Source organism: Rhinichthys klamathensis, unplaced genomic scaffold, assembly GCF_029890125.1.
Source record: "Rhinichthys klamathensis goyatoka isolate OS25496 unplaced genomic scaffold, OSU_Roscu_1.1 h1tg000210l_1, whole genome shotgun sequence".
Lineage (NCBI taxonomy): Eukaryota > Metazoa > Chordata > Actinopteri > Cypriniformes > Leuciscidae > Rhinichthys > Rhinichthys klamathensis.
In genome coordinates, this window is record NW_026606735.1 from 1,505,333 (window position 1) to 1,527,222 (window position 21,890).

A 21,890-nucleotide genomic window follows, 5' to 3' on the forward strand; every position below is an offset into this window, starting at 1 on the left:
AAGCGCCAGTAGTGTCATCTAACAACTTCATTTGGTTTTTTTAAAAGGCTATTGACATTTATGATTACAAGCTATTTTGCAAAACCTGATGGCTCATTGCAAACAATTTCACTACTCAGAATCAGAAACTAGATCTACACTTTCTAATCACTGGTTAGAACATTGCTGTTCACTGAAACAAAGAGGGTGCTTTCACAACAGCAAAGTGTGATGTTTGTGTGTGTGTGTGTGTGTGTGTGTGTGTGTGTGTGTGTGTGTGTGTGTGTGTGTGTGTGTGTGTGTGTGTGTGTGTGTGTGTGTGTGTGTGTGTGTGTGTGTGTGTGTGTGTGTGTGTGTGTGTTGGTGTTTACATACGCATGCAAGCACAAAATGAATCCGTCAGAATCATCTCTTGTGCAGCAGCTTTTATATTCAGAAAAGCAGTGACCCTCCTCTTTGTCCCCAATCGCATCTCATCTCGCACCCGTCTCTTTCAGAGCCTGAGTTTCAGCGCTCCTGACTGTCCTCAATCAGGGTGACGTATATGATGGGAACAAGGCCCTGTGTGTCGCCCAGAGCACACAGCAGCCAATCAGAGTCTGCCCTGCTGAGCACCTGCAGCACGTCACCTTTGTGGAAACTGAGCTGGCCTGGCTCTGTGGCAATATGATGGCATAACGCCTTCACTTCACTGAAAGAGATGGAAAACAGAGGGATGAAGAGGGAAAATGGGGAAAGAGAGAGGGATAGAGACAGAGAGTCAAAGAAACAAAGAAAATGTAGTTGAGATAATTAATCAGGTATAGCAGTAATGTCTTTTCATTTTCAAATAATTACACTAAATGTTCTTAGAAACACTGTTTTGCAAGACAGCTCTTAATATTCATCAAACATAATTTTTTTTTCCTCTTATGGGCTGTTTACATGACACTTTCCACTTAAAAACAGAAAACTTTTTATGCGTTTTGGCAGTTCATTTGCACGACAATGGCATTTTAGCGACCTGAAAACGCAAACTTTTTAAAAACGGGTTTCAAAGTGCAGGTTTTTGAAAACAATACCATTATCGTCTGTGTAAACTACAAAAAGGTGAATTTGTTAAAAACGGTGACGTCATGCACATGCATGCTACATGTTCAGTCTATAGGTGCATTGTGTTTTCTTTACAAAGTGACATCACCACCTACTGGCCTGGCAGCGTTTTTAGTCGGTTTTTTTTTATCCGTGTGAACAGGGATCGTTTTGACAACATTATCGTCTGTACGCGAAAAAAATAAAAATGTTTTTAGTACATCGTTGTTGTGTAAACGTACCCTCAGTTTTTGGGAATTAATTAATCTCAAAGCGCTAAACAAACAGATTCAAACTTTGATCATTTCAGTCTTGTGTTTTTATGTTGTGGAATGTATTTTTGACTTTTGTATCTATAATACAAGAAATGTAATATTAAAATAAATTAAATAAAAAAATCTCACTGACACCAGTAATGTCATTGTAACATTTGGATACTGAATTGTAATTGGTCTTTTTATTTGTATCTTTTTTATCTGTGTTTTATCATTACAAAGTGGCACAGAAGCAATAGGCGTTGATAACTGTGTGCAGATGATTGAAAAAAAAAAGATGTTTACTAAGCGTAATGACAGTGACAATGTTTGTGGAATTCATTTAGGCAGCCTAAATCAATGTCTAAAACCTAAGCTAATTAAAAACTATTCTGTAGCTGCCTTGCCAAGCACTGGTTTCTAGATAAATGACAAATCTAGTCATTATGTATTGTCTACCAACATTACCGAAGGGCTTGTCTCTGTGTTGGGGGATTCTGTGTTTGTGCTTGTTTAGTTGGGCCAAGGTGGGATTCTTGGCTTTGAAACGTGAGCGATTGTTGCTCTGCTTTTTTCCCCACTCCAACAGACTGAGCCACCAAATCCAAAACAGAACGGTCAAGACTCAACCAACCAGATGGCAATCTGAAACCATGTAGGTAGAAAAGGTAGAAAGTTAGCAAAGTTTATATTAAAAATGCCTTTGTAAAAAGTGTTGTAAGCAGCTGGCAATGTGTAAAACTAAATCATTCTGAAATCAAAGCCATTGAAGTTTGGCACACAAAAAAATGATGAAGCTTGGTGAAGTTGAAGGAAATGAAACCCAATTATGGAACAACTTCATTTATAGCATATTTGTGATGTGTAAAGGCCTGTTTACACCAAGACCAATAACTATAAAGTTTTAATTATTGTTCTAATTTTAAGAGAATATCAGAGTTCAAACCTGAACATTTACAATAACGACACAGAGGAACAATATGATTGGAATTCAGAACTATTTTTTCCAGCTGATCAATCAATACTAGGGATGCACCGAATCCAGATTTGTGGGGTTCGGCCGAATACCGAATCCACTGGTTAAGATTCTGCCGAATCCGAAACAGAATACCGAATCCTACTCTCATCCTCAGTCCATTAACACAGTAAACACATTAATGAAGTAAACAAAGTGGATTTTTCATTTTATTTTATTACCGTAAATAATAAACACTACTTTTACTTTTATAACTGTAAAAAAAAAAAAAAAAAGAATAAGCAACATTATGCATTTTAACAGCGGCGATGTTGTGTAGCCTATTTAGAGTCCTTGCCACCATGAGACAAATCGGCATTGCAAATTGAACATGTAGCTCGACTTGAATTGCCTTCTTTCACTTAAAGTACTGCCAAACAACACTTTTTCTGCTCACGAGTTCCATTTTCACTTTCTCACAGCCTACTGCATTCGAACGGTCCACCTACTGTAACGAGTGGAAATAAGGTGTGGCCCCTTTAAGAACTGCGCGCCGTATGTGCCGTGCGCCTCGAACACATGCCCATGTATGCGGGTTATTTCTGTTTGATGCTCATTTTTACCTTATTTTGTTAAGTAACGCTGTGGACGGTAGAACGTGTGACAGACAGTTACACAAGTTCGATTGTGGAATAAAGTGCGAGTTGTGAGATGCCAATCGCCTCCGTGAGTCTGTCTGGCCTCTGCAATAAGTTTAGCTGTGAGCTATCCCTATTTTTCTTCCTGACACAACGCGTTACACTACAGGCTTGTTCGACTTGAACCGGCGCTGCACAGACAGATCAGTTTATGACATCAAAGTACCGCGAGAGCAATTCAAAAGCATAAGGAGCCGTCTGCTCTCTATTCGTTCACGCGGTACTTTGATGTCATTCACTGATCGGTGACTTCGACGTAGCGCGCGTAGTGCAAGCCTAGGGTTCGGTTCGGTGGAAAAAAATTCTGAGGTTCGGCAGAAACCGAACCCCGTTAAAAATCCCAATATTCGGCCGAATCCGAATCCGAATCCTGGATTCGGTGCATCCCTAATCAATACCCATCCCATAAAGAGCCCAAGCATTTAATGTGGCAGACATACTTATCGTATGTTGATGTGGACGCAAATATAGTTATCTTTATAGTTAACGTTCTTGATGTGGAACAGGCCTTGACTGATGAAAACATGCTGACTGATTACTCTCCAACGGAAAGAGGTGGATGTTTGCCAACTCACCTTTGTTTCCTGACTGATTTCTGCTCACTTTTCTCGATCTTGCTTGCGTTTCCAGCTCCAAACAGCCGCCCCCAACGGAGCACCTGTGCCGACCCATCCTCCCCTGCTCCTGCTTGGGCCTGAACCCCTTCATAGGCATCCTGGCATTCTAGCTGCTTCTCCTTGCTCTTCTTCAGCTCAGTGAGCACTGATTCCGGTGGACTTCCCATCCACGATGGCTTCCCCTTTGCAGCTTTGGTGGGTTCTGACAATGCTGATTGGTGGAGGACCCCATTGCCAGCACTATTATTATTGCTACTGCTGGTCCGACCATGTTCCACCTGTTCATCCATCTGTTGAATGGCTTCAGCCCCCTCAACCACACCTTCTCTAGTAGGTGGATGGCTTTGCCGGTGACTTTCAATGCCACCTTTCCTCCTCTTTTCCAACTTCACGAATTTCGAGCCCTCGGCAGAGTTGTCGATGTAAACCTGTGAACTTTGCATCAGCTGATACCACCAGCCAGCTTGTCGGTTTCTCTGTTTGGCTCCATCTCCTTCTCTCCTTTTCTCCTTCTCACAATCTTCTCCAACTCCCTTCATCCTGCCAGCACACCACCCACCACCCTCTATCAGCCCTGCGTCACTCTTCCTCAAACACTCTTTGCCAACTCCAGCCTCCTTATCCCGTGATTCACGCTCTCCTTCACTCTTCCGCCCATCTCGTTTCATTTTTAATATCACTCCCTCCGTCCTAAGCCGGCTGTCCTCATCTCTCAGCATGAATTTTTCTCTCTGAGGCAGTATTCCCATTTCCTGTGCACCAGACTCCAACATTCCACAGCCACGCATTAGCTGGAAGGTGGAGCGATCTGATTGGTCGAGGCCTTGGCGTGCAGAGCACAGCTGTTCTTTGCGTCTCAGGTGTTCTTCCCCTTTCTGTAGCTGGTGTGGCTCAAATAGCAGGTCAAGGTCAAAGGGCAACAGTGACAACGGCTGAAGCAGGAGCAGCAACTCTTCGAACAGTGGCTGGCACGCCCCTTGAGACAGGGGTAGGAAACCCCATGGGTGGTAGTGTGCTGCTATGATGTCTGAGGAATCATGCCAGAGAGAGAAAAGACAGACAGCCACACAAAAAAAACCACTAAATATTAGAATTATGCTGGCAATAGAGTATCTGAAACCTGAAAATCTTGGCTCTACATCACCATTACTGTGAACAAGCCAACTACGCTTGGACAAGAAAAGTGCAGAAAGCATTTTCCTACCTTCATGTGTATAAATGTGATTGAACCAGAATTCCAAAGATCGCAAGCTGAAAAACAGTCGAGGTAGAATAAAAATCAAACCTGGAACATTACTGGATAATAACATAAATAATACACTTGTACCAGACCAGGGGTCTTCAACCTTGGACATAGAGCAGAGAGCAGGGACCCACTGTTACAAATTGTGCAAAATTGAATTTCTAAGTCCAGCCTATGATAACATGTATAGAATACAATATTAATATATTTACATAATTTAATACTCTAATAAATACTATTTCATTTTCATCATATATCTTTAATTTTACTAATATTTTTAATACACATTTTATTATAATATATACAATTCTATTAATATATAAATGATATACATTTTTTTCCATTATATTTGGAGTTGATAAGATTTTTTAATGTTTTTGAAAGAAGTATTGTGGAAGAAGTACAATATTTGTTTATTACAACTTATAATAACTGTTTTCCATTTTAATCCATTTTAAAAAGTCGTTTATTGTGAATAATTCCAATTTCAACAATATCAGTCTTTATTGCCACGTGACCTTTCCAAAATCATTCGAATATGCTGATTTGATGTAACATTTATTATTATCACAGATGAAAAAAAAAAATGCTGCTTAATATTTTTGTGGAAACTGTGAAGCATAATTTTTTGGTCAGAATAATATATATTTATACATATATGTGTGGGTTTATATGCGAGGATGAGATTTGTAAATTTGTTACGTGGCATATTGTAACAAATGTGTTTAACCGATATTACAAATGAAAGTATTAGGCCACTGGATAATGTTTTATTCATCTACAAACATTCAAAATTACATGTAAAGGCAGCGCTTCATGATGACTAGCTATAAACAGTTTATGTAACACAAATGTGTTTACCAAAAAAAATGACTTGCCCAAATCAAAAAAATTATTGCCCTGCAGTAGTGCTGTGGACCTCCTAGGGGTGCCGACCCCATGTTGAAGACCCCTGGACTAGACAAATCCCCTTTAAACAAGTGAAATATTACAAGTGCAACAACAAGGAGCCTTGAACGTGATAACTGTACTCTGTATTTATCTTAAGAAGCAGAGTGACCACATCACAGAGTGAGACAGACAGAGAGAGAGAGAGAGAGAGAGAGAGAGAGAGAGAGAGAGAGAGAGAGAGAGAGAGAGAGAGAGAGAGAGAGAGAGAGAGAGAGAGAGAGAGAGAGAGAGAGAGAGAGAGAGAGAGAGAGAGAGAGAGAGAGATGAGAATGCTGCAGAATGCATAATTGAAACGAATGATCAAAGAGGAAAAGAGGAAGTTTGCACAGGAGCTGAGATGACTATGTCAAGACCCATCAAAGCAAAAAAAAAAAGAGCCTTTGAAGACTTCTAAAGACTTCTTGAATCACACTCCAGAGCTTTAGGCAGCATGGGTTGAGGTTTTTAAGACTGGCTTGTTACAGTGCTGATAAAGATCATACACTGTCGATCTGTTCCAAAACCTAGTTAGATGCTTACCAAGACGCCATTTCAAGACATCATAAGTATACTTTCAATGCAAAGACTGTTCTAAAAGGTAGGCAGTAAAATGTATTAAAAATATTATGCCAAAATCTAAGGCGATATCTAAAATATGGTCTAAAAAAACTAGTAGTTCCAAAAAGAAATGGACTATTTCACCAAATATTAAGAGTTTTGTATTGTTGTGCTTATTAGACTCAGATCTAATAGATCAAATCTGAGAATCAGCAACCTTATTCATAACAAATACTGTATGCTCTCAAACTGTGCCCTCAGAATATTTGATAAATATAAAAGAAAGGAATCAAATAGCACAGATGAAACCAAGGGTCCATTTTAAAGTCAACATTCACAATGAATCTTGCTTCCATAATGTGACGCATTTCCAATTGAAAGGTTGTATTCAACAAGAAAACCTTGACAGGAATCCAACGTGTTACACAATAAAGATTGTTTATTAAGAAAGTAAATTAGATGTTAATGCTTTAACAGTCAAAAAAATTATGAAAGGTCCAAAAATGTGCTTTCATAGGCAGTGTGAAGATGAACGTGATTAGAATGAGTGAAAGGGAAAGCAGGGAGATGAAAAGAGAGCGAAACATGAAAGAGGCTTACTTTAGCAGGCCAAAGATGAAGGCATTGAGTCTCATACTGTGATTGGTCAGCTCAGAATACTGACTGACTTTAGAAAATAGACTGTGCAAAACTCTTGTAGAGGGACCTAGGACAGAAAGGATAAACATAAATAATTTCCTTCATCCTCATCCATATAATATTCATTATCATCACCATTCTTCTCATACCGAGTTGTGTAGAGGCCTCGACCACACTCCAGGGCTGGTTTTTGCGTTGTCCAATGATCAGGTCCAGTATATACGCTTTCAGCCCATCATGCAGTATCTCACGAATGGCAGGACACAGGTACTTTAGAATAAGATGACCCACGTTTGGACTAACAGAGCTATTACCCAATTTGGCCTATAAGAGAGAGTGAAAGTGGACCAGAGGGTAAAGCTTTTAGTGAGATACTTCAATTTATTCAAGTATATTGAGTTTAACTCTGTTATTTTAAATGTAATAATATAGTACCTTAACTCCTGCATCCCTACTGGTACCAAAATGAGCAACTATCAGATCCACTGCTGTGTTTATGGCCTTCACCAAACCTAGTAGAACAGGACATATAGAGGAGACAGGATAGAACATATTATATTATTTAATTGATCTAATAAAATTAAACTCCAACTAAGAGTATGTACACACAAACACACACTTGTCATGCGCTAATGCAGTTCTCATTGATGGGACCTGTCAATCTGTGAGATGAGAGCAAATGGGCCATGTTTGATTGACAGGAGGACCCAGTGGGAACAACGTCAAGAGACCTAGATCTCTTCTGCATTCTACTCCCTAGGGCACACTTAACATTTACTGCAGATTCATATGTGAGAGTGATGTATGTACTGCATTGCAATATTCCTATACTTCATTTAAGAGCTAAAGGGCTCACCACAACGATAAGGTTCATATTAACCACAGATGTGCTATTATATTGCTGTATAAATTACTATGGAGATAAAGGTCAATCTAGACATTGCTTAAAATGCAAAAAAGATCTTATGCTGTGCCACTGTAAGTGTTACTACAAACTAAAAATCACACACCTCTCTTCTGCAACAGGTCTATAGAAATGGATTCGTCAGTATTAGCATCAGGAGATAAGCAGAATTCCTCTGGGGGGCGCTCTGTCTGAGAGAAATAATCAGGCAGAAAGTCGCTGTAGCACTGGGGCAGTTGCCTCAATGACTGACCTATAAACAAAAAACACATCAGTGTGCTGTATAAAACAGACTAAAGATAACATCATTGTCAAATTTAAGTGTTCACTAACTACAAACAAAATGACCCCCACCCCAGCCCCCTTTCCAGCTCCTTCCCCTAAACGCCCATTGGGTGACAGAAATTGGTTCAGCACCATTCAGTCTGCCGAAGCTGAGTGGTTGGTTGGTTGGAGGGAAATCAAACACATTGCGTCGCATGACACGAGTTCCAGGTGTCTTGTTTTCCAAAGCACAAGAGAGAGAATGATGGCCGTCTTTACTGCGCTCCACACCCAGAGGGTTCTTGCGCCTGTACTCTCTCCATTTGAGTGCCTGGGGGGAGAGGTGGTGCACTGGAAGGCAAAATGGAAGGAAAAGGGGATGGTGGCAAATGATAGATGGAATATGAAGAGAAAGAATGAAGTATTGGGCAGTAAGATGGATGGATGTACATATATAGGGAAAAGTAGAAAAAAGGAAAGAACAGACACAAGGGTAAGATGAAATTGTTGAAATGCCAAAGTGATGCAATGCAAAACATGGGCAGAAGTGGAAGCAGGAGGGACAGAAAAGAGAAGTTGTTAGCAGCAGTTGAAGGAAAGAAAAGCCAAGGTCTAAGTATGGGAGCTAAGGCTTTGTTCAGATAGTGAAATGTATGACTCTTTTGGCCTATACAACTCAATTCAGAAGCAAAAAAAATATATATATATATATTAGAGTTGTCAAAAAGTACCCACTCAGTACCAAGTCGGTACTGAAACTTAAAAAATGTGACGCTTTGAGTGCTGTTGAGCGGAATCATAAACACTGCTGATTGCCCATTGTACTCACGCGCTCATTGGATATGTCTGTGATTGGGTACAATGATCAGTGCTTCAAAAACATGTTGCTCCGAGCACTTACACAGATACAGACGGGAACCCACTTTCAAACACTTCCGTGTGCTCTCAAACGCTCCGTTGCGTTGACATCTCTGATTGGCCATTGTGTCGAAGTGCTCATAAGATGCGTTTACGGTTCCGCTTAAGTGCGGTCAAAGAGTCACAATTTTACAATTTCAGTACCGACTTGGTTCCGAAGTCTGTACTTTTTGACAACTCTAATATATATATATATGTATATATATATATATATATATATATAAAAAACGGCAAACCATATTCATGTTATAAAATAATTCAAGTTTCATAACATTCACTTTATAAAGTCATATACAACACAGTAGTATCTAGAACTGTGTCTGAATTCACAAATTTTTACTCCGAACCTACCATTAGGCTGTCGCTGTGTCACGCACGCCGGTAAAACTTTCACTGGCTCTTCCTGTGGCGCCGGCTCCAACTGTCCAAGAGGACTGAGACAAGAGCTGGGAAGCGTCGGCAAATTGCCACGGTGGAAACAGTGACTTCTAGTGGGCAACGCAGGCATCAGCGGATTCTGCTTCATCACCGGAGGTGGAGGCGGTGTAGGAGGTAAGGGAGTGATTTTAGAAGTCTCTGTACGTATGGCCACTCCAGTTGGGGTATGCTGGGGCAGAAGACCTGCAGAGATGGGGCAAGAGAGGGAACGTGGCGGCCTCAGACCACCCGGGGTCGGAGAGCATGTCGAGCAGGTTCCAGAAGAGGTGGGTGCACATTGGAGGCGAACAGGGGAGTAACTGCCCAGTGGGGACGGACGCACTGTTGTAGGTGCATTGGAGTTGTCGTGAGGTGACTTGTGGTCTTCTTCTGACTCATCTTCACCACCCTCAGGTGCTGCAGCCCCTCGAGCCTGCATATGGCTGATGTATCCGTCCAGAAGAGGAAGGATAGGCTTCGCCTGGGGTTTTCCAAACTGGTGCTGGAAAGTGAAGGGCTGAATAGGCAATGAGGTCGGACGTTGATTTTTGCTATAGCGAATTACAACTGGAGAGGAGTCCGTGGAGCTAGACAGGCCACCTAGGGGTAGAAAGACAAGAGATACAAGCAGAGGAAAATAAGAGATATAAAGATTAAGAACAAAGCGTCAAAATCTATGGCAGAGTAGCATTCAAGACAGTAATGCAGAACCTATAGCATAGCATGAACCTATGAATCTAAATCATTAAAATAAAAATAAATGTCATAGATAAATATAATTATAATATGAATCAAATGATCTGACCTAAATTTTGCTATGACGAGAATTGCTATGGCAGTGACACAGCATTTTAAAACAGCTGAAATAAAACCTTAGCAGTAGTAATTGCAATAGCAAAGGAGACAACAGAGTCTTATTATGAAACTGAAACATAACCATACCTATAAAAAAAACATCCAATTCTGTCAAACACATACCTTAAAACACTGCTCCAAAAACTTAATGACCAAAAGAGATACAAAAACAACCAGGATATTATGTCTAAAACAGCCTGTTTATGAAGCTCCTCTGTCTGTGTACACCTCTGGGTATGTGTGTTTGTGTGTGCTCTGACCGGCACACAGTGTGTGTGCAACGTCACTCGGCTATTGCGCAAACTGTTGGCTCCACATGCCTGGATACTCATATGTCAGAGCTCTTAGTAACACTGCTGTACTCAGTCACAGCCAGCAGGGGCAGCACAGCATTAAGGAGAATTAACATCCATTGCAGTAACACAACACAAACTTGCCTAACACTGCCTATTTCTCTTGCTTTCTCAAACCCTCTAACCTAACTATTAAACTTTAGCATGCAACTCATGCACTACTTGTGCTACAGACCTCAAATAAACCTTAAATAATGCAGCTTGAAGAATATAGTTACTTTCCTAAGCTAGTATTAGCTATTACTTTCCTAAGGTATCAGACTTGATTTTCACCTGGCAGACTATAAAAAAAAAGCCATATATAATTTCACCCAAACATTAGGCCTGTCATATTTCATTCACCCTCATGTTGTTCCAAACCCACATGACATCCATTCCTCCACAGAAAATGAAAGGAGATTCTGGAGATATTTTTGTATTACATGGAGGAAAGTCATATGGTTTGGGAATGACTGAATTTACATTTTGGGTCCAAAGTCATACAGTATCTAGAAGACCAAAATATCAGAGACTTTAGGTGGACTATTTCGATTACGGCCAGTAAGGAACAATCAAGAATTTCATAGCAATGCTCTAGCAACCACCCAGAACATCCTAGTAGCCGCAGATCAACGTGCTAAAAACTCTTTCTTAACAACAGCCTAGCAACTTGCCAGAGTGGAAACAGTGGTAGCTTTACATTTATGTTTTTAGCAGATGCTAACCAAATTGGCTTGGATAATAAAGCAAACAATCATGTTAAGGGCAATCACTAAGAATACACAATGCTAGCTAGGTTTGAAATGCTAGAGAAATGTTCACAGTAAATAAAATGAAATTATGTCGCTCCCCAACCAACAAATAGTCAAGAGGAGTCCCAAAATCAACCGAGAAACTACAGTGTAACTCAGTCAATCCACAAAACAACAAAAAATAAAACAGCTTTTACAAACAACACTTTAACCATCCTCCATCCTAACAATTTAACAATCCTCTTTTTTAGAAGATATTGGAGATAACTTTCTCTTACCTTCTCCTATGGTTCGAGTCTGTTCACAGCTCCCTTGACTATGGCATCGAGTGAGTGGTGGCAAACTGTGGCTCTGACCCTGCGGAAAGCCTTCCAGGATGGGCGAGAACTCTCCAGAAGAGTGAGAGTGTGTGGACGTGGCCTCCATGCCACCCCTCTGTGATGGTGACCCTCCAGTTCTCCTCTTATTTCTTGCTATTTCTGCAAAAGAAGTGACACGTGGTGGAGGAGGTGGGCTTGGAGCTGCACTCTCACTTAGCCGAACAGGGCAGCTGAGCATGCGCTCCAAGGATCCAAGGCGAGGAGATGGAGACTTGTCCAGCATACGATCGTAGCTGCGAGAAAGAGGACGACTGCTCCCTGAAGCACCAACTGAATTGCAGGCTGTCATAGGTGGGGAGATGTTGATATACACCTGCCCCTCAATTATATTCTCATGGGTAGAGTCAATCTCAGTTGGATCCTTTTCTTCATTCTGGTAAAAGAAAAGAAAAAGATACAATGTTCAAGGTAGTGTCATATTGCTATGGAGTACATAATGAGGCATGGCACAAAATGCTAAATACAAGAAGTCAACACCATATAAAGTAAATAATATACCAGTTCTGCATCTTCCTCGTCTTCGTCCTCTTTCATTTGTTGAAATAGGTAGTACTCTGTTGGCAGAGTAGGGCTTCCTTTGCTGTGCTCATCTGAACAGCTTGTGACCGATGATCCCACCGGACTGGGAGAGGACTGGGAAGAAAGGTCACACGTCACAAGCTTGTAGTAATTCTGTGTTGCTACAACCAAGCGAGCTTGGCTTTGAAGACACGAGGTGAGGTCATTGGCAGAGGTTTCAGCAGAGGACAGTCCCTCACTTCCAAGGAGGTTGTGGTATGAGTTACAGTTGGCATCTACTTCAATAGTGGCACCTTGTGGCTGAGATACAGAGGAAGAGTTTGCATGTTCTTGGGTGGCCAAAGGATGCTGAGGGGGTTCAATCGGGGACGTGTGTAAGTCCAGGTAGAAAGCTCCATGTCCACTGCTACATTCTGTCCCGCACATCCCAATGAGACCAGACACAGATGAGGCACAAGATTGCTCACCAGAACTATTGATATTGAGCAATGGCTTGGCTGGGACAACATTGTTCATTTTGTTGAAAATCGTGCTGAAGTTAACCAGCACTCCATCTGAGCTATTGCAGGAGGAATCACTGCCGTAGCCCTGGTGACACTCAGAGAATGATTCCTGAAAAGGTTCAGGGTATGGCTGAGAAAGGTTGCAACAGGAGCAGTGTGGTGCTGCCAGACTGGAACATTCTGAACTTCCTCTACCGCCCTGCATGGACTGGTCTTCATAATCATCATCCTCACCCCATTCTTGCTCACCGCAGTCCATTGAAAGAGTGGAACCACTGCTTCCGTGGCGCCGCTGGCTATCTAATCTCAGCAAGTTTAGGCCCTCCATGTGAGTAGACAAATCAAAAGTCCCACCTATTGTGTGGTCTCTGGTCTCTGCTTCCCCACTAGGCCCATTTGTAGAACACCACTGTTTTTCTGTAGACCCATGCAAGAGAAAAGGTTCAGTGGTGAACCCAAAGTCATGTAAATGGAAAGGGGGCAAGTCTTCATTTGCAAGCACTGAATTTGAGATTTCATGCAAATTTCCATGCAGGTGAAAAGAGGAGTCTTCCAAATATCCATTCAGATTGTCTTCATCCTCATCATCTTCATCTTCAGTGTTGAGCAGAAAGGGGTTACGTCTAGAGTTTGGCCGTTCTCCTGTCTTCGTTGGCAAGCCTTGAGTCTGATCTTCGGAATTGCTTGAGGTGAAAGAGGAAGTGTCGCTTGCCATACTCCCTTCTCTCCCTCCTCTTCCTCGTTTCTCTCCTCCTCTCATTCCTCCATCCCCAAAAGTATCACTAGAGCTAAGGCTGCTGCTCGACGTCTGTATGAGGCTGCTGTACACCAATGCCTCCCGCTGAAGAATGTCTCTCTCAGGTAGGGAGGTTGTCCGAATCAATCCTAGGTTCTCCGGGCAGCTGAAGGGATTACTGTTCCTTTTCAACGGATTACCACAGCACTGTCGTGAGCTCGAAACCTGGCAGTGAACCAGCGGAATGTGGTGGACAATAAGAGTCTCCCCGGCTAGCTTAGGTGGACTGTCCATCTTCTCCTGGTGTGGGTGAGGACAAAGAATGTTTGGATATTTGCAGAAGGTGGTTTTCAGAGAACTTTAGTTCACACGACCAATGCCAATCCGTGGTTTTGGAGAGTGATGAACGTTAAAGAAAAGGTTAAAGAGAATCTCTTGGCGGAAGGAAAACATCTGAGGGAAAAAAGACAAGACAGGATTCAGCTTCAAATTGTCTTCAAGTACGACATGAAGTTATCTGGTGTTCATAAGAGGACAGGGCATTTTAATTTGGCATTGTGTAATCATATCATTTTCAACAAAAAGTTACATAAAGCAATGATCCGCTGGGACAAATCATGAGTGTAAAAACCAGACAAAATAAACCTAGAGACAAACAAACAAAACAATAATTAAGTAAATCCAGTTTACATGCCTCTGCCTCCATCTGCTCATAGTCCATAGATGATAATAGACTCAGAATGTAGACAATGAATAATACTTTGAATAAACTTACAAGTAAATACATATTGTATCATTTTAATTTATATGGTAAAAGGTAAATACATTTAAACTAACACAAATGTTCTTAAACTTATTCTTAAACACCATTTACAGTAAAACTGAGGTGACTTGTGAAGAGAACCATTCTACATTGCAACTTTAAAAAAATCATTTTCAAGAGAAATACATCCGGTTTACTTTTTCCAGATTAGTCTTTACAACACATTGTAAATCATTTTACCATACTAAGAGCTTTACTTGTAATGGAGATGGTAAGGTCTCCATAAAACTACCTCACTTTCTCACTTTCAGTTCTAACAGTGATCTTTTTTTATATTTTTGGCAATTTTGCTACTTTTATTTACAGGGACAGAAGAAATTGGACAGGAAATGTGAGATTAAGGAAAGGACACAAGCTGAGCTCATGTCACCCGCACATGGCACATGGGCTAATTAATCCCACAGGACCATAGCTCTCACCCTGGCTCTTATTTTGGTCAAACTGATATTCAGATTTTTTTTTTCTGGTGTACAAATGGTGCTGATTTGTCAAGAGATTCACTAGATAGGAAGGGAGGGGTGAGCACTTGACATTGACCTCATTTTAGACAGCTGGAAGTCTTGAAGGAGGAAATGGCTGTGGATCAGTGACCTGTAGTTGGGGTGGACGGATACAGCAAAAAGTAACAGGCAGAGGGCAAGCAAACCTTGCCAATGACCTAAAATTATCTCTGTGGAGTAGTAGATCATATTCTCTCTCATTAACCATTTCAGTTGTATCCAACTCTTGGTGATTACGACATCCGCAAGACTGTCCGTGAATTTTCTTGGCAATGTTTTTTTCCGGTGTAGGTTGCCAGGTCGTTTCCCAATCCTCCCCATTACATTGCTTGGGACTCACACACACGACCAATTAAGCATGTCCAATCCACCTAACCTGCATGTCTTTGAACTGTGTGGGGAAAACCAGAGCACCGGGAGGATACCAATGCTGACACAGGGAGAACTCGAAAACTCCACAGAGAACTTCTTGCTGTGAGGCGACAGTGATACCCAGAGAGCCACCATGCCGCCAGTAGAGCATTTTACATAATCTGAAAGCCTCAATAAGTGTTTGTCAGAGTGTTGGTAATAGATACCATTGTATAGTCACAAGACTAAATTAATGACATAATCCAGAAGAGTGCAAATAAATTCCAAGAAAAAAATTATTATGGTTTTTCTACTTGCCTAAACTTGCATGGACGTATTATAATGGTCGATTATTAGCATTCATTTTCTATGTAGTGGACGCCTCAACAATAAGGATGGCCCAGGGCCAATATGAGAGAGTTTTGGGCAGACTGACAGAAGTCTTGGGTCTATTGGGCCAGTGTTGTCACTACATTTTACATTTGTTGCTCGAAAAATTTCCCTCAAAATAGAGGAGCCCATTAGATTTATGCGTCATTCAACAGCAAACGATTCTCTGTCAATGAGAACCCTGCAGTCTGACCAGATTAAGGCCATGCTTAAAAATATTCTTGTTTGCCGTAACCCGACCGACCCTGTCAAATTAGGACCGACCCAATTATTTATTTTTTTCCCCTTTTAGTCCGACTGACTTGCCGGTTGTAAACTTGCATTAAGACCGACCGATTTTTTTTTTTACTCTTCAAACAACTAATACAAATGCAATAAAATAATATACATTTATTATAGTAAGTATTGTGAATATAAATTGCGTAGGCTACGTTCTTTCTTTTAAATAAAAACCCGTGGCGTCATCTATTATGATTATGTTTACACCATTGGTTTACGCATGTCACACTATGGCCTGTGCGTTCGCTTCGTTTCATTCACTGTCAATGGTTCGCGCTCGGTGATGATGGCTGCGGCTCGGCTGCTTGTGAAATACGTCTGTATGAGCCTACATTTAGTCGCTCATTATTCGAAATTCTTAATGGTCAAATAGGGAATCGATGTTAACGGCCTTTTCTCGGAGCCCGTCCAGCTCGTCATGACATGCCCACCGCGAACGCGCGTCACACAGCAACTGCAGGCTCTGACAAACAAACACACATAAGTGTGGGAAGCCAAACACACCGAAAGGGGGACGAAACGGCGCGGTGTGTTACAGAGTTCGCGCTGCGCTGACTTGTAATCTGCGTGGCTCAATGGACCGAGACGCGCGAGCGCGACAGACTCGACAGCGCAGGAGAAGTGTTTGCTTGCGCCAGCCAATGGTCAGAGCGGCGCGAATTAATCTCACCAGCGCCGCGCTGACCAATAAAACAGCACATCCCATACCGAAATGTACTAAATTGCACAAAAGAAAATCGACCATTCCATAATATGTCAGGACTACTTAATCGGCCTATAGTTTCCTACAATGCGCCTAGCTATTTGACCACACTGATTTCCGTTAATAATAGCAGATGTTTATGGGTCAAATCTCTCACTCTCTCCCTGCAACTTTTTGTTACCCTCCTTCCCTGCCCCTAGACCAGAAAGGGGGCTTGTAACAGTATGGGTCAAATGTAAACGAATGGTGCCAAACGCGCTGTTTTATTGGTCGGCGCGGCGCTGGTGAGATTAGTCATTTTAATTTATTTGTTTCCCTCTGAAAATCCACTTTCATTGAAATCTAGTGGCTCCCTTTTTTCTTTTGATTCTGCCTATTTTTTTCCAAATGAATGCAGCTGGAATTAATGCAATAAATATGTTTTTTTTTTTACAAAGATTTCAAATTGTTTGTGGTCTATAACCTGTATCAGAATGAGGTTCGCAATGGTGCGCCCGAAGGCATGGGGGTTGAAGACCCAGTCAGTGACGTCACGATATGCAAATTTGTTTAAATTCATACCGACCTAATCACCATGACCAAAATTATCCTTTTTTTTTTACATTGAATCTTGAAAAAAAAATATATAGACCTACCTACCGACCCTATTTTTTTTTTTTTTTTGCTGTTACTGCAAACCAAAATATTTTTAAGGATGGCCTAAACTCCATTACGTAACACTCATGTGTTCCTGCCAGTCTGTGTGTTAAAGACAAGAAATATATTCTGGATCACATTTCTTTAAACTATTTTCTTTTTTTAAAATCCGTTGTCATCCAGTCTGCAGGATTTCCTAGCTGAAATGTATTAGAAGATTAAAATATATTCACATAAACAGTGTGACAGGTGATTTTTCTTTGCTACTCTATTAGCTAATTCTAAAAAAAAAAAAAAAAAATCAATGACAGACTTCTCCAATCATTTAGACCACTTAAACTCCACCTGTTCTTGACTGCACACTCAGACTTACAACCATGTCCCCATCCAACCTTTTTTCTTTTTCGATAATCTGTTTTACTTGGGTGTATGTCACAATACAGGAAACAATATCTGATGCTTCTTCCATTTCTTTGCAACTTTAAAGGGATACTTCACCCAAAAATGGAAATTCTGTCATCATTTACTCACCCTCAAGTTGTTGCAACCCTGTATGAGGTTCTTTCTTCTGCTGAACACAAAGGAAGATATTTTGAAGAACGATTGGAACTTTGGCACCATTGACTTCCATAGTATTTTTTTTTCTACTATGGAAGTCAATGGTGCCAAACAACTGTTTGGTTCCAATCGTTCTTCAAAATATCTTCCTTTGTGTTCAGCAGAAGAAAGAAACTCATACTGGTTTGCAACAACTTGAGGGTGAGTAAATGATGACAGAATTTTAAATTTTGGGTGGAGTATCCCTTTAAGAGGATTAACGAAGATTCTTGGTTCTTAGGGTCTCAACAATAAACTATGAATAAGCAAAACAGGATGCAGATAAGTTCCACTTTCAGCTTGACATTGCAGGAGAAACACTGAAATGTATCTTAGACCTGAAATTAGTCCACACAGACTGATGCAGCTATTTCCAGCAATTCATGACTCAGTTTAGCCTGACTTCATCAAATCAGTCACACACTACTTAGACATAGTGTAGGGAGCAACAAATGATAGACCGTGAGATTGACCAGGGCAATTATTTGGCTGAAATTATTAGCACCAGTCAAGCTACATCACTACATCCTAATCTACCGCTGTAAATAAAACGAAAAAGCGACATAGAGGCTGGTTAAGGGGGCAGAAAATACACTCTCTCTCTCTCTCTCTCTCTCTCTCTCTCTCTCTCTCTCTCTCTCTCTCTCTCTCTCTCTCTCTCTCTCTCTCTCTCTCTCTCTCGTCTCATTGTTACATAACTACAGGCCATGACAGCTACTACATTCCACAGACTGGGCGTTTAACAAGATCAGACAGACAGCTGCAGACAGACGGCAACAAGACGGCATGCCTCTCACACACAAACACAGATGTTCAGGTTTTTAAAACAAAGCTTGTTTTTTAATAAGCAACTGAGTAGTGAATTTATGTATAGAAGTGCAGATAGCTTTTTAGTAGAATATTTTAGATGATTCAAGGTTAATATGCAATTTTATTCTAAATGATTGACCCTTTCTTTTTACAGTAGAAGAAGAGACTAACTAACTGAATTACAGGCTGCGGTGACAAAAAAATATATAGTAATTTCAAGACCTACTTTCATACAGCCATTTTGGAAACTTGAAGCTGTATAAAAAAAGCATGCAAATCTTAAAGGTTATAGTCAGAATATAATGAGTTGCTATCTCTCTGAATTGACTTCTACAGATAAAAGATTTACTTCTTTCAATAATGTGTAACTTTATGGATGTAGAAAGTAAATGTGATGAAAGTAAACATCCAGCTCCTGTTCAGCAAGGAAAAGCCCTTCTGTAATTCAATCGCATTACCCAAAACACCCTTATAACTTTTGTATAACTATGATTTAAAATACTGTAGTTTCTACAGTCAGTTTTACTATATGGTCAGTTTTGTCCCCTCACAATTAATAATAAGCTTCAAATTTAAATGAACACATCTCCCCGTCATCTCTTGAACACAAGCTGCTTTTGTTTAATGGAATCGGACTAGAAAGTTCTTTCAGAGGCAGGAAGAAACAGATTTCAGTCTGTGTCCGTTATATAACACAAAATAAATTGAGATCGTTACACAGTCAAAAAAATTCCAAAATATTAAAGTTTAATGTTTTTTGTAAGATAATAAGTAGGCCTGCGATCAATTTATTGGAATGTAATGTGCATTAGAACAATATTTATAGATGAAATTTAAGGGAAATGCCGGTACTGGAGTGACACTTTTGACAACTGTAAAATCTTGAAAAAAGTAACTTCTTCAGATTGTTTCTGTATTGCAACATTTAGAACATTCTAAGAATAAAGATCATATTATTTATCAAAAATGTATTTGGTATAAATGGTGCATTTTTTATATGTAGCTATTTGTTTGTTTGTAAGCTAAAAGTAAATTAACCATAAACATATATAATCAAAAGAAATGTAATGTTTCTTAACCCTTATGATAATGACACCTAAGAAAGATACTAAAAAATAAAAAGCAAATGTATTTTAATCTATTCCAGATTAATTTTTCCTAAAGTCAACATAGCAGAAAAGTGACCAACATTGAAAAATCGGCCATTGACAAACACACACATACGTGTAACGTTACATTAACAGGCCTATATGCGCCTGTTCGTTCGCTAAAATCGATTTCCCCCCTCCGATATTATCGTGTATAAGCCCGAGGTTATCATGTGGTGATGGTTCACAAACCGCTGGCGCTGTGATCGATATGCGCAAACACAGGCCTCACGCGAGCACAGCGAATCATATGGCATATTTGACATAACAGCAGCACGCTCTGCATCTGTTGGCCTATTTAGTGATTTTAAAACGTGTATATTCTTTCTTTAATAAAGAAAATGCAATGCACCATCATAATCAAGGCCAAGACAAAGCATAATTAAATGATGTCAAATCAGCACCAAAAACAAGAAACCTACAATGACCGCTTGTTTATATGGGCCTCTTTTAGGCCATGATTCCGGACATTCACTATTCTAAAGACTTAGAAAACAACCTTCAATACAGTAAAACCTCATAATACAAATCATTAATGTTAACAACATATGCGAGCGTAGAAACGGGCGTATGAGCGGAAAAAACAGTGCACGCGCACACGTCCACAACGGCTGTATAGGCTACCACATTAAAATAATTCAAATAACAACACTAGTCGGTAATGTTGCGTTAGTTCCGTCTTAATAATTTACTAATGTAACGTTACCGTCTTGGTTAAAATCTGAATCAGCAGCAGTGATGTAAGATTTGGCAGCGGGCAGTACCGTTAGCTTTCACCACACCGTGTTTATCACATTAACGTTACCTCTAAAATAAAATAAAGCAATCCACATTTATACTCACGTTGACAATAAATGTCATCTCCTTGATTCCCGGAGATCACGATGTCAAATCACGGCGAACGATCGCCACGTTTGGTTTGATTTTGTGATGTATTGAGCGCAACAGCGGAGCAGCGCTGGAGCGAGCGGCGCTACGTCAGGATGAAGCGCGCACCGTCCCTCGCGCGTACACTAACTGTGCGTCCTCTTACAATGCTGACTTTTGGACATCTTTAAGGCGATAGAAGGTTACAAATCACATATTTTGGGTCCAGGTGACTGGCGTCGGATACTGTGGCCTGCCGCTTGACAGCGTAGGAGTGGGTGGGGTGTTGGACTGCTGGTCCCCTGCAGGCAGCTCTTTGTTCAGCCTACTCTAGTCATTACTAGAGATGCATATCATTGTTCAGTCGAAGAATGCCTGCCTTGACTCTCAGGACTGTGAGTAAAATAGCTGGCATGTCTCATGAATGGTTTAAGGGCCCATCTGTCTGAGGGGGCCCAACTAATTTTAGCTGTATAGTTGGGGGAAACAGTTGTTCCCAAAATTATACATTTAGGGCACACTGTTGCTGAGTATTAATGTCATTGCATAGATACAAATAGGCATCTGCTTGATAAATTGGCAAATGATGCAAGAACTTTACTTCTCACATTACTTTGTTTTAACCAACTGGTCCGAAAAGTCATTTTAAAGACATATACAGTTTGAGTGTCCAAGTATCCAATTACATTTTTGTAAATAGCCCTAATTGTAATATAGCTAAATAAAATAAATATTCAAAAAAAAATTTACAAATATTTGTTCAAATATCTTTTTGAATAATATATTTATTGTTTTATAATTTAAAAGAACACATTCAATATTTTGCTGTCTTAAATGAGCTATTGATATTTTTCTTTAAAATAAAAGCCAATTGGAAAGTAGCCAGAATATTCTTTTAAAAACTCACCTTTTCTGTTCAAAGTCATGTGGGTTGGAATGCCATTAGGGTGAATAATTAATGGCAGAATATTCATTTTGATGTGAATTTTTAACATCTGTGTATAATAGACTTAACTTAATGTAACCTAACTTATTATAAACAGTCAAACTTACACGTTTAAACAATATAAAAACAAGTGTAAAAATGTCTTTTATTTGTATAAAATGTTTTTTTTTTTGCTTTTACAGAATGATTTGCATAGTACAGTACAATTGGTGTATGGATATGATATTAGTATACAGAGTACAGCTGAACGTTTCTTTCCTGTGTTGAAAATACATTTATAAAAAATAATTGTACAGTGTTCCCAAACCATATGAAA

At 40.2% G+C, this 21,890-nt stretch overlaps 1 protein-coding gene across 3 annotated transcripts; it reads right to left on the bottom strand.

Annotated features, from left to right (window-relative positions):
• Window positions 1-391: 391 nt before the first annotated feature.
• Window positions 392-20,933, bottom strand: rusc2 (RUN and SH3 domain containing 2). 3 transcript variants are annotated; one of them, XM_056263868.1, is made up of 13 exons: window positions 20,605-20,933; window positions 12,265-13,977; window positions 11,665-12,139; window positions 9,382-10,047; window positions 8,203-8,463; window positions 7,955-8,101; window positions 7,380-7,456; window positions 7,094-7,268; window positions 6,906-7,011; window positions 4,779-4,825; window positions 3,533-4,601; window positions 1,773-1,949; window positions 392-670 (listed from the first exon to the last, which is right to left on the bottom strand). In XM_056263868.1, the coding sequence occupies exons 2-13, from the start codon at window positions 13,816-13,818 to the stop codon at window positions 487-489; spliced, it is 4,938 nt and encodes a 1,645-aa protein (XP_056119843.1). In that variant the 5' UTR covers window positions 13,819-13,977; window positions 20,605-20,933; the 3' UTR covers window positions 392-486. The 3 variants fall into 3 exon arrangements, with proteins under 3 accessions (XP_056119843.1, XP_056119844.1, XP_056119845.1); XM_056263869.1 differs by having other exon boundaries at window positions 8,266-8,463; window positions 20,605-20,932; XM_056263870.1 differs by lacking the exon at window positions 8,203-8,463 and having other exon boundaries at window positions 20,605-20,932.
• Window positions 20,934-21,890: the final 957 nt, after the last annotated feature.